Here is a 13,985-nt window from a genome sequence, read left to right on the forward strand (position 1 = left end):
TGCTGCCCTAGGCCTAGGTGGTCCTATGGGTAATTCAGCCATACTTGAAGTATTCTAGGTAAATATCACCTTGCAGAGCATCTACCATAATTTGAAGACATCCTATTACTATAATTATTTATTACTGTATTATCTTGTCACAGATGGATTACCAGTACAAATCTGGATAGGAGTGTGGAGGGTATGACAATGGGTGGTCGGTCCAGGAGAGGGGAGCAGAGGGGATGACAGTGGGCATTACATGCAGGAGGAGTAGGGAAAGGTACAACAGCGACCAGAATGTGCTAATAATATCCTCTGTGATAATAATAATAATAATAAACAGTGTTTATATAGTGCCAATATAATACGCAGCCCTATTTCATAATAACAGCTCGCAATGGCAGTGTTTGGTTAATTTTAATGTTTTGTTTTTTTTTTTTTTTTTACCGAATACAGGTTTAGTTTAAATGTTGTGCAGTGACAGGTTCTCTTGAGCTCTTTAGGTTGCCATAGAGACAGCTGCGGCGCCGCTGGCTGTAGTACTGTGGGCGTGTCCCGATCCCGGCCCCTCCCCTCTCCTCCTCAGTCTGTGGATCCAGCGGAACTGGCAGGCGTCTCCCTGCTGGGCCCCGGGATGAGCCGCGCTGTGCCTGGAGGGGAGGCCGGCCTTCCCTGAGCCCCTTTCCCGGACAGCGTTCTACCGCAGCTCGGGGATTTGCAGGCCGCAACCGAGAATGGCCGGGAATTGCAGCAGCTTCAGCCCGCCCGGCACCGGGGAGATCATCCAGCTGAATGTGGGGGGCACCAGGTAGGTGATAATGGGGGGAGCTGTCAGAGAACTTCCTTAGCTCAGTGACAGCCTGGAGATGGTGGGAGAATCCTCCATATCCTATATTACAGCTATATACCCCGAATACTGGTCATACAGATTGATGGGATGATTGGTTTCATGTGCTGGCCATACACATAGAGATCTAACATCAACGCAAATCGTTTAATTGTATAAGGCTGTTATTTGATCGTATTGATAATCGGTCAGCCATTGCGATCATCAGAAATACGGAGCAATCAATCTGTTAAAAAAAAAATATATTTTTACCTGATACAGGTGATTTAAAGCAGAACGCCGGGCAAATATTATCCCCACCCCTTACCGGACGCAGTCACATGACGCTCCGTCCCCCGAGTCTCCTCTTCTCTTCTACAGTCGGAGGAGTCCTTTAGGTTTGCAAAGCACGGATGCTTCCTATTGGCTGATAAGTGGCAGGATCCAGGTGAGGGTGCAGCAGCGATGATATCAGTGCAGGGGGTGCCGGTTTGTCTGCAGTGCACCTGGAAATGGGGGCAGCAGATTTAGGAGAGTATATCTGGAATTATAGGGTGAGGAAATGAATTTGGGGTGGGTAAGAGTAAGGTTAGCATGATCAGGCCGGTCATTATTGCAGAAAGAAACAAGCAATATCCCTTCTGCAATAATTTGGGATCAAAGCTGAGCTGCGCATGCGCCATGTTGGTTTTGTTCCCAGGAAAACCCAGCTATCCCATCTTCCCATGTGTGTGCTGGCACGGCCAATCATGATGGCCGAAAGGTTGTCCGGAAAAGGAGGTGGATGGTGGTGCCCATTGCTGAGTTGGCCCGGGTTTAATTATGCTTTTAAGCGTGCTTAGACTCAAAAATTTCACTTTACATAAAAGAGTAGGCAAAAAAAAAGGGGTGCAGCACCGTCCCCAAATTCTTGGTCACCTAGGCAATCGAGAATTAATGGGGACGAAAAGCCTCATGGGATACCTATGTCACTCCCGGAAGGCTCTCGGGTGCTCCATGTGCGCATGCCCGATCATCTCCAGCATGCGCAGAAGGAGCATTTTTGTCAAAGGGGAAAAAAAGCGACGTAGGAAGAAGAACCTGGAAAAGGAGGAGAAAATGGTGGCGCTCGGCAGATGGGACAATGGCGATGGAAGACATCTCCGGACGGATTGACAGCTCTGCAGGATTGAAGGTAAGTGTATTTTTTTCTTTTTGTTTTGGGCACCTTTGAGTTTATTTCCTCTTTAAAGCTGATTTCTGAGATACCCCCCCCCTTTCCTTTTTTATCACCCTCCCAAAAAGTCTTAAACTTACCAAAGCCACCATCACAGTGATGGCCAGCAAGGGGTACTTCTTCCTCTGGGTGCTGGCCAAAAAATTTCCAAACTTTCCAAAGCTGCCATTACATGACCCCCTCTCCCCAGCCCTCATCTACTTCTCTTTACTTGGGTCCGCCATTATTATTATTACACAGTATTTATATAGCACCAACATATTATACAGCGCTGTACAAAATCTGTAGTCATGTCACTAGCTGTCCCTCAAAGGAGCTCACAATCTAATGTCCCTACCATAGTCATATGTCATTATTACAGTGTAAGGCCAATTTGGGGGAAGCCAAATAATGGAACTGCTTGTTTTTGGAATGTGGGAGGAATCCGGAGTACCCAGAGGAAACCCACACAAACACAGGCAGAACCTGCAAACTCCATGCAGATAGTGTCATGGCCGAGGTTTGAACCTGGGACCTAGCGCTGCAAAGGCCAACGTGCTAACCACTGAGCCAGTGTGCTGCCCATACAATAGACACCTCCTTTTGGCTACCCAGTGATGCCCAGTGGCGGTGATGTCCTGTGGCAGCTCTGCACACATCGTATAATAGAGTAGAATATGAACTCCTTTAGGTTTTTACTGACTGCGGTACCAACCCTTCTTTACTAAAAGATTAAGAAAAAAAGTTCTTTTTTAGGACATGAACTTTTATTACTGAACTGATGTATGATACTGCTTGTACTTAAAGTGGAATTAAAGTTCCCCTTTAAACTTTAGCAATCAGACGGGTGGGTATTGTAGAAATAGACAGGTGATGTCCTTTCTGCAATACCTCTTCTTACCTGTCTGTTAAACCTGGAATTTGTTTTAAGCTGGGTGGGAAGAAGCTGTAGGTGAGTGGCAGCTCTTGTATTGTCACCAAACTTTTCAGTAACTGCCCAAAAACAGCCGGGTGGTTACTGAAAAGTGCCGGGTGGTGTGTCCGGCTAAAAGGGCCTAGGGGGAACACTGGATCACCGCCCAGCTGTCAGATTTAGCCGAGCTGCGCATGCTCAGCATTGGTTAGCAGGGAAACCTGGCAATCCTGGCTTTCCTTGCAGCGCTCAACCCAGAAATTTATTTAAGCTTGGTGGGAAGAAATTGTGGTCAGGTGGCAGCCCCTGTATTGTGACCCAACTTTTTAGAAACATCCAGGCGGTTACTGAAAAGTGCCGGGTAGTGGGGCCGGGGAGAACTCTGCCTTGCATGTGCCAGAAAGGAATAAATTGATTTGGCACGCCAATGAAGATAGCCAAAGATCGTCTTAGAAGAAGAGAGAAGTTGGCACCGCCCTGTAATGGAATAGGGATAGGTGAGTATTTGCAGGTTTAGTTTTCCTTTAAAGGGCACCTAACCAAATAAACAAACCCAGTAAAGCTAATTGACATAAGAGAAGTGCAAAGTCTCTCTTGCCAAAAATAAAAGCTGTAGGTGGCTCTTTGTTTTATCCCCACAGCTGAAGAGCTCACCACCGCTGCATAGAGAGCCAGCCATCGGTGACAATGTAATTCCCAGATCTCCAGCTACTGGCTAGAAAATACATCACCTGCCATCCCAGCCCATTGGTAGGAAAGCAGCACCTCTGCAGAGATCCACTGGGATTTCTTTCTTGAAAAAGCTTTTTTGAGCCATTGAGTAAAGTACAAGTTGCTTTGTGCCACCAGATCTCTATGACGAAGCCCCTGGTAAGGGTGAAACGTGTCGGAGGTGGGGCAGGTAAGAGCTCCTTCTTTCAGAGGTCTTGCGGCAACTCATCTGTATATTAGCCAAAAGCTCAATAAAGGTTTTCCTAGAAAGAAAAAACAGGTGGATCTCTGCAGAGGTACATATGTATGGTCAAATGTAATGTGCATTGCTGCATTGATATGTTTTTTTTATTAATATTCTGTTTAATACAAAATATGCAGATTTTGCATGCTGTAAAGCAATGGAGTAAATAATATTTATTAACATTAATGTTGATATATTTCATAGAACAGCCCGCTGTATAGTGGTGGTATTAGAAGATGAATCACTTCGTATTGAATGTTTTCTCCCCAATTATAGGGTGTTGCTTTTAGTTTTGGATTATGTTCAAATCATGTAGATGACTCGCATGCTTCTCATTCTTTAGTAGTAAATCATCTGCGTCTGATCATGGCCGGTGCAATGTGTGAGGATACACATAAAGGAGAATAGCTTTCACTGATCCCAGGACTTTCAACACAGGTCATGCACTCCCATTCCAAAATTGTCACTGTGCACATTCACCTTTTTTTTAGCTGTGTATTGTCACGCATTCCTGAGCCATTACATTGCAGCCTAGGTTGGAGTTTGTGTTTTTTTAATCTGCTTCTTTTGGATGGCTAATACCTGCTGTTTTAAAGTCACATAAATCTTCAGTATACCAACAGCACTTAAAAGAGAATATATAGCATTTTGTTTTGTTTTTTTATCGTACCGTATTTATTCGAATATAACGCGCAAAATTTTATACCAAAAAAAGAAATCAAAGTTTGGGTGCGCGTTATAAACGAGGGCTGGGGTGGCAGTGGCGGCCGGTCCATTGAGGGCGTACGCGAATTGTGAGTTTGCACTGCGCCTTTTCCGGGCTGCAGCCGCTCACTGTACGCGACGCGGTGACGTTTTTTTTTCCTTCGCCCTCGCGTACAGTGAGCGGCTGCAGCCCGGAAAAGGCGCAGTGCAAACTCACAATTCGCGTACGCCCTCAATGGACCGGCCGCCACTGCCACCCCCGAATTAGGTTTGCCGATTCATTTCCTCGCCCACACGTTACGGTAAGCATTGCCGCTAATTTTATTTCGGTATTGTGTTTATATCAGTTTAAGTTGTTAATAAATGATTTTTATCATGGCCGCACGTGTTCAATAATATTTTTTGTCAATTAAAATGCTTGGTGTAAACAAAATTTTATACCGATGTTTAATCGAAAATTAGGGGTGCGCGTTATACACGGGTGCGCGTTATACTCGAATAAATACGGTAAGTTTTTAATCCTGACTGCAAATTTTTTAAGGTACTTGTATTGTGTAGTTTTTCATTCAGCCAGCAGGCGGTGCTGTATTCTTCTTTTCTCAGTATTAGCTTCATACCCCTTTCACCTGTGCTGGAGAAAGCCCTTTTGTTGTTGTAGCCATAAAGGTGATCAAACAATCTAATTAATTGTGTATTCCCCACCTCTGCGTACACATGTGCAATAATTGTCGTTGGAAACGAACGATCCACAAAAGATCGTTCAATAATTGTTAACAAAAAAGGTGCAAAATGACACTAATGAACGAGGAATCTCGCTGGAAACGAACGACCATTCTGGCGGATCTGATTGGGCGACGATCGTTCGTAATCTATTGTGTGTACGGTCGTTCAGTGATTGTGGATTGTTCTTTTATACAATTTCTCCTGTACATGTCACTTCCTGCATTGGTGGATTATATTTGAACCCTCCTATCGTTACGGCATGTACAGAATTGTGCACAATACGATTGTTCAATATAATCAGGAATAATTGTGTATTGTTCGTTTTCAAACAATAATTATTGCATGTGTGTACCTAGCTTTAGATTGTAAGCTCTTCGGGGCAGGGTCCTCTCCTTCTGTGTCACTGTCTGTATTTGTCTGTCATTTACAACCCCTATTTAATGTACAGCGCTGTGTAATATGTTTGCGCTATTAAAATACTGTTTATATGTGGTCATCTTAATGAGCAACTGCAGTTACACTTATTTTGTAGTCTCACCAACCCTTAGTTGTATTAAGCTGGCCTCAGTCCAGCAAAATCTGGATCGTTACAGTGTTTGCTTCAAATTTTTATTGCAGATGGGTGTATAAAAGCTTTAATCGGGTGGTTCAAAAATGAGGAACATGTGACACAATGAATGCTTCCAGTTATTTGTGCCATAGGAACCTAGTAACCTCCGATCATTCTACCAGCTTTCTACCCCCCCTATACTTTGTTCCAGTTTTCTAATCCCCACTCCCTTAGTAAATCCAATCTTTTCATCATCTTTGTATTATAACCCAGCTGTCCATTGCCCCTGCATTGCAACCCAACTTTTTAGGGGTATATCTAGCTAAAAGGGACCATGGAAAACACTGCCCATCCTTCCGGAGCACTCATGTGCTCCTATTCATTCTATAGGGGGTTAGTCTTAAATATGGGCTCTCCATAGGATTAAATAAGAATGCAATATGCTCCTATGGAGAAAGAAGAACAAATAATATTTTTTCTTTTATAGTTGTGAAGTTGAATATATCATTCTTAAGTAATAATAACCCTTTCTTCTGTTTCTCTCCAGATTCAGCACATCGAGACAGACGCTAATGTGGATCCCAGACTCGTTTTTTTCCAGGTTTGTATCAATGCTGCTTATAGATATAATACAATCAGGGATGAACATGTGCCATTTATATAGATTTACACAACTTCCCTGTGGTGCATGCAGTTTTCATTGTAGTAAAGGTTCCCACTCGCTGATATCCTGCTTTTCTGGCACTTCTGAGCCTTATTTAGGGTAAGATCAGGGTGTGTCGAATCCTAAATAAACATTTAGGAACACTTCTTGGTAGGTACATCTGTTCTGACTTGGCATACCAGGGATACTCCTGATTTACAAAGCCATTGATTCGTCTCCAGCTCTCTTCTGGAAGTTCAGATTGGCTGACAAGAGTCATTCTAAAGTCATAGCTTAATCTACATGCAAGTCATCCTGAAAATGTATGCAATATAGAGAAGAACGTATAATCTTTAATTAAACTTCTGTACAATTCCCTGTGTTGTAATGTGGCAAGAGCTTGTCTGCATTTAGCATTTCTTTCTAAATGCTATGCAAAAACACTGCAGCAGAACTTATTTTGTTTACTACACAGTATTTATATAGCACTGACATATTACGCGGTGCTGTACAAAGTCCATAGTCATGTCACTAGCTGTCCGTCAAAGGAGCTCACAATTTAATGTCCCTACCATAGTCATATGTCATTAATACAATTTTTGTGGTAAGCCAATTAACCTAACTTCATGTTTTTGGAATGTGGGAGGAAACTAAAGTACCCGGAGAAAACTCACACAAACACTGGGAGAAGCTGCAAACTCCATGCAGATGGTCCTGGCTGAGATTTGAACCTGGGACCCAGTGCTGCAAAGGCCAGAGTGCTAACCACTGAGCCACCTATTAGCCATGCTGCCCCGGGATCACTGATGCTGCAATGCTCACCATGTGGAATTTGGAGCTTCCATGATAACCTTGGCAGCGTTCAACCCAGAACTTTTTTGAAACCAGAACTTTTTTGAGTGGGAAGAAATTATAGGCAGGAGGCAGCCCTTGTATTGTGACCCAACTCTAGGTAACCACCCAAAAACAACTGGGTGGTTACTGAAAGATGCCGGGCGGAGAAAAGCGGCTGGATAGAACACTGCCTGGTCTTGTGTTAGCCATCAGAATCAGTGTTTAACCCAGAAATTTTTTTAGCTGGGTGGAAAGAAATTGTAGGTGGGCGGCAGCCCCTGTATTGTGATGCAATTTTTTATTAACCACCCAAAAACAGCCGGGTGGTTAATGAAAAGTGCCGGGGGTGCACCCAGCTAAAAGGGGCTGGGGAGAACACTGAGAATACTCCAGCATATCTCATCCAGCATATGACAGAAGTTCCATTATACAGCCAGGGAGCTCACTGGATAACCTTAAATGTTTATGCCATCATCGTAAATCCATGCCACCATTGAAATCATTCCATCGCCTTCTTGCTGAACCCCCAGTGAGGATAGGATTGTGTAAGGTTTTCAACCTAAGTCATCTGTTATTTTACTGGTTGCTAAAAGTAAGAGCCTTGCCGACATCATAGCTGCGGGGGAAAAGACTTTGACAACACATTGCAGGTTGATGTGTATTAAAATGTATTCTGTGTGCAGATTTATTATACTAATTGGTCGTTATGGATTACTGTGCAGTTCAGCTACAGCTACCACTTCAGGATATATCGAATATTGTTCCTTTATGCACTAAAGCTGATATAGGCTTTTAAAAGCAGCATCAGGAGGTGGCTAAAGTTTATATTCTTCTGAAATATTAATATGGAAATTGCAGTATGCAGCTATAAACTTGGAGCATGGCTTCCTTCCCCCTCCGCACCATTTCTCTATAATCTCCCCATGCAGTGTGCTGCACCTCCTGACTAATGGAAAGATATCAGGGGAGACTTGGTGCCTTCAGGGTCCTAAAAAGGTATTTAATGAACTTAGTTTGCATTGACTCAGGACTTTAGTTGAATGGAGAAGCTATCTTCCATTTTATTAGGCTAGAATAAAACATTACAGTGAGGTTTAGTACCCTGAGGACTAATCAAGTAACCGTAATCTCCACTCCAGTTCAATCTGCTGTGCTGGTCCAGATGTTGTTCTTGATTTTATTGTAAAAGCATCGTAAACACAAGACTCGCTATCATTCTTCATGCTGAGAATTAATCTTAAAATAAGGATTCAAGATTCATTGTTTAATATGTAATTGCAGGGATAATGTTGTATGTATGTAAACCTGGCCATGTGGAAATCAACTTTAAATTTGATTAATTTTCAGTTCAATTGATGGTTCACCTAGCAATATTTTCCTAATTTACACAGAAAGGAAGGAGAGAAACGTAGCTGGTGCAGATACTTTTGGTTGGGTTGTACCACACTGCAATGCTTACTGGGAAAAGTATTTTTTGTTCCTTGTCACATGACATAAAGGTAGCACGCTACCCATGTGGCAATGGTCAAGTTCAAGGACGTAAGTTTAGAAAATAAAAAAAATATATTTTCTTGCCTTATGTTTGGTTTCTGTTCATTTTCCACTTCACTGGGGCTTCCAGAAGGATCTCAGTGAAGCTCAGGATCTAATCCTTATATGTGAACACTCCTGTAGTAATAATAATAATATTAATAATAATAAAATCTTGTTTTTTTTATATAGCACCAACATATAGATGTCCCTCAAAGGGGCTCACAATCTAATATCCCTACCATAGTCACATGTCATTAATACAGTCTAAGATCAATTTAGGGAGAAGCCAATTAATCTAACCTGCAAACTCCATGCAGATAGTGTCCTGGCCGGGATGCAATCCTGGGACCCAGCATAGCAAAGTAAAGACTGCTAACCACTGAGCCAAACATAGTGCCCACTTTCTTTACAGGCCATATTTTCATGGGATTTGACATCAAATTTCCAAAATTTTTGCAAAAAGACCCAAAGATGTCACCTCACCTAGGCAAGCCCACCAGAAACCAGGCAAATCTTTAAGATGTTTCTGCATAATTCTGACTGTCCTGAAAGTGTCCTCATCATACAGATAGATGGATTGCATGGGTGAAGGGGGCAGTCACATTGACCTTGATATTATTATTATTATTATTAATATTATTAATATTATTAATAAACATGATTTATATAGCACCAACATATTGTGCAGCGCTGTACTTTATATAGGGGTTGCAAATGAAGGACAGATATAGACAGTGACACAGAAGGAGGAGAGGACCCTGTCCCGAAAAACGTAAAATCTAGGATGTTCCCAGACCTGTATAAATCCATGCAACCTGCACAGTTGTATTATTATAACCTTTAATATATTTGGTATTTGCTGCATGGGGTATATTATTCCAGAAATAATACATCTGTTTTTTTTACAGTCTGCTGAGCGGGAGAATCTCCACATTACGAGATGAAACTGGAGCTGTAAGTAATATGCGGTGATAAACCTAGAAGATGCTGAAGGTGATGAAGATGCTGGATTTGGGATTATGTGGCCTTTAGGAACCGATTGTGTTCTTAATAATCAAAATTAAACTTGTGTTCAGTAATCTTTTTCACTTTAACTTTAGGTTCATCTAAGGCCCAAACTTTATTGATTACATACCTGTAAGGTTTTAATTCTGGTGAACCCAGGACTGAAGTTGAAACTTTTTGGCTTTAGACATCTAGGCTTTATAAAACAGCCATCATACAATGAGAAACTGATTCCTTTTTAAAAGTTACAATATTTTATTAGATTGATGGAGGAGTCAGGAGGTTGCTGTACATAGGTTATTGAAAACATGTAAGCACCCTGTTATGCATGGGGTCAGCTACCTGTAATTTTCCTGATTTAGAGGTCAGGTTAATGTAAACCACAATGGTTTTGATTGGGTGTGGGTGAAAATCTGCAGATCAGGTCTGCTGCAGTGAGGGTCATATTATTGGGCAGCACAGTGGCTCAGAGGTAAGTGCTCTGGCCTTTGCAGTGCTAGGTCCCAGGTTCGAATCTCGGCCTAGACACTATCTGCATGGAGTTTGCAGGTTACCTCCGTGTTTGTGTGGGTTTCCTCTAAGTACTCCGGTTTCCTCCCACATTCCAGAAACATGTAGTTAGGTTAATTGGCTTCCCCCTAAATAATCTTAGACTGTATTAATGATTTATGACTATGGTAGGGACATTAGATTGTGAAATTCAAACTTTCAAACCTGGGACCCAGCGCTGCAAAGGCCAGATTGCTATCCTCTGCCATTGCATTTACAAAAGCATTTACTTATATGTAAAATTTCTGTTGTTGATAATATTTACATTTTTTTTTTAAAAATAATGTTCTTGTGCATAATGTTCACATTTAAATTAGAAAAAAAACCTTTTAACTTTGCTGCTCTGGAATAATAAATGCATTGAGCGCACAATCAGACTTTTTACTATATGGTTGAATCAAGGGGCCTGTTTTATTAAACACAAGAGAAAATAGACTATCATGGGTGAACCTGGGTGATCCAGCAAATGATGAGATGATGCTCACAGTGTGCAATAGAAGGTGTCTGTCTTTTGTTTACAAGTAAATTGTTTCCAGGTTAGATGAGTATCATCCTAACCCAGTCCTGTCCTCCTGATCATGGCTTTCAGTGGCTGGTCTTTACTAGATAACTGAACTGATGTGCTGCCATGTAAAGCAGTGTGCATGCAAATTTAGGCTGCCTAGGACCTGCCATCCAATATTAACTAACTACTTTTACCTCCCTACCTACCACCCTATGTTACAAAAGTAAAATGATCTCATAATGGCAAAACTAGGTCTGAAATGACAAATTTTCAATAATAGTAGAGTTGGTAATAAACTGTTTCTGCTTCTTCAATTGGAGGTAACTGTGGAATGAATGAGATGATCATATTCTCTGTGGCCCGAGGACCAAATTTTGCCCCCATAGGAAATCTAAATATGAATTGCAGCTGGCCCGCCGCTGCATTGAAAAAGCGCGGCTACTAAAATTCCCCGACATCACTCGCATCTATAGACCAGCGGCGTCTCTGCCTATGAGTGGCCCCGCATTGGACTGTTTTATAGACACCCGGAATTGTAGTAGCGGTGCTATTTCAGTGAAGAGGGAATTCAAGCCACTCACAACATTAAGCCCCACATTGGACTGTTTTTTTGACGCAGGGAATTGTAGTAGCTATTTCTCCAATATAGGCTTGTTCCAGATTGAATGTTAAGCAAAACCTCTGTTTCCATATGAAAAATGTTATTTGTAAGGAGATGGAAAAACGTCCTCATTTTTTTTCAATAAACTTCAAGTTTGGCTTGCAACTTTGTCTAAGTTTTTAATTTTGGCCGCCTGTGTATTTGAGTTTGTCATCCCTGATATAAAAGGATTAGATTTCTATATAGAGACAATGTTACATATCAATTTAAAGAAAAGTGACAGCACCCATGTGTTTTCCAAGGAGCCAAGGTGACAGGGTCTCTTTATCCTTCCAGCAGCCAGCCTGCATTATGCAGCGTAAGGGGAAAAGCTCCTAATAATGAACTGGTAGTAGTAGAAATATATTGCCCTTTAGTTAAATATTCTATTCTAAGGGTTTTTATCTTGAATATTTTAGAAGGTCTATTAACTTTACTAGCCTCTATAAAAAGTAAAGTTGGGGAATGTCGTCATTTTTGGATAATGGGCTAATAGCTTGCTATTAAAATGGACACTTGTACGGATAATATCTTTCTATTTATTAAGCTGAACTTTTTTTGTCTTTTTCAAGATATTTATTGATCGAGATCCGACCGCTTTTGCACCGATTTTGAATTTTCTCCGCACAAAGGAACTTGACTTAAGGTATGATGTCTACGCATGTTTGTATTTCTCTGCTGTGCTTCCTTGCAATGTGCAATAACGGGGGATTCTACAGAAGATGCAACCTTGGTCAGCTGTTAGGTGAATGAGAGAGGAACCAATCACCTACTAAAACTATCCTAGTACTTTTTGTCCCAATGAGGGAAATTCTTCTCCTAAATACATTGGAGGACAGCACATGTCTTCAGTCGTATGCTGTAAAGAGTGACCCTGCAGTTAGGTTACAGGTATCAAATAGGTGCTCTTTGCCCCTTGCATCATTCAAAATTTAAAAACTGGATGAGTGTTATCTTTTTCTTTCCTTATAGGCAAGATCACTTTAAATTTAGCAGTAATTTAACCTTTGTCAAATTTGGTCTAAAGGTTTTGGGGTATTTTGAAAAAAAAGTAACCGGCCTCATACACTGTCTTTTAGTTTTTGAAAACACATAATCACATTAAATATCAGAGCTCTGAATTTAAAATGAATGGTATTATCCGAGGATTGTGCATAGTTTGCTGCTGATATGCATGCAGGAGACAGGTCAACAAAACAGCAGCAAAAAATGTATTTTGTTTTTCGGTGTATGAAACTAAACTCTGTTGGATTTATTGTAGTGTCTACTATGTAACTATCATACCCAAAGATGAGACAATAGGTGAAAGGACCAGAATCATTGTCCCCCAATTAGATCTGCCTTTGATGCTGATGGCCCTAAAATTTGGGGTTTCTGAGATCAGGACAGATAGTGATTATCTCCTCACTGGAGACTGCAATAAATCCATCTAATGCCTTTGACACCTTGAAGGGTGCTTGGCCATCAATGTTATCGTGGTTCAGCATGCTGAAGTAAATCCTCAATACTTTACCAGTGTTGAACCCAGAATTTTTTTTAAGCCTTCTGGGAAGAAGCTGTAGGTGGGTGACAGCCCCTGGACTGTGACTCTGTGGCTGTTTTTGGGGTGGTTACTGAAAAGTGCTGGGTGGTGCCCCCAGCTAAAAGGGGCTGGGGAGAACACTGCTTTACTAATACAGTAATAGGAGAGTATAAATGTAAGATAACTTTTTTTGCAACATTGATGGCCTCTTTGTTTATGTGCAATAAAAACCAGACAAAGGATCTAACCTATTTAATGTACAGCGCTGCGTAATATGTTGGCGCTATATAAATCCTGTTTATTAATAATAATAATAATAATAATAATAACCTAAAAAAAAATCCTGGACTGGTATCTTAAGACTGGACATGAAATGTCAAATCATGACTGGTACTCTTGAGGATTTCTAGGGTGAACTAAGAGGGCTGTGAACTGAGTAATGCCGTTTTGTCATACTGGTATTAAAGTTGGTCCTATCGCCTCTGTAAACTATTGTAATATTTCTCCTGTTCTTCCTAGGGGAGTGAGCCTTAACGTTCTGCGTCACGAAGCTGAATTCTATGGAATCACCCCTCTGGGTATGTATTCAGTCAAACAAGATTAAAAACTTTTTTTTCACATCAACTCTGTATAGCCTAAAACAGTGGTCACCAACCTTTTCGGACCTATGGACTACTAAACTTACGGGCTCCAGACCACCAGTTGGCGACCCCTGGTCTAAAATGTGTGTGAACACCCCTCCCAATTTCAGGTATTTCCTGGGAGAGTATTGTTGGGTTGGGTTTACATGTGTGGAGAGGTTGTGGTGCAGTTACTTCTTTCTCACTATGGCTGGATGATTCTAACACCATCTCACATGCAATTCAAAACCACCTGACCTCTTGTTCATGGTGAACATGCAAGAC

At 41.5% G+C, this 13,985-nt stretch overlaps 1 protein-coding gene across 1 annotated transcript in view; it reads left to right on the forward strand.

Annotated features, from left to right (window-relative positions):
• Window positions 1–584: 584 nt before the first annotated feature.
• The window catches only part of KCTD3 (potassium channel tetramerization domain containing 3), a 41,245-nt gene continuing 27,844 nt past the window's right edge, over window positions 585–13,985 (forward strand). Inside the window, exons 1-5 of the mRNA XM_072409863.1 lie at window positions 585–790; window positions 6,397–6,450; window positions 9,768–9,813; window positions 12,131–12,204; window positions 13,600–13,658. Of these exons, the coding sequence (XP_072265964.1) occupies window positions 717–790; window positions 6,397–6,450; window positions 9,768–9,813; window positions 12,131–12,204; window positions 13,600–13,658 (307 nt within the window). The 5' untranslated portion in view covers window positions 585–716. The remainder of the gene's footprint in view (window positions 791–6,396; window positions 6,451–9,767; window positions 9,814–12,130; window positions 12,205–13,599; window positions 13,659–13,985) is intronic.

This window comes from Pyxicephalus adspersus, chromosome 4, assembly GCF_032062135.1.
Source record: "Pyxicephalus adspersus chromosome 4, UCB_Pads_2.0, whole genome shotgun sequence".
NCBI lineage: Eukaryota > Metazoa > Chordata > Amphibia > Anura > Pyxicephalidae > Pyxicephalus > Pyxicephalus adspersus.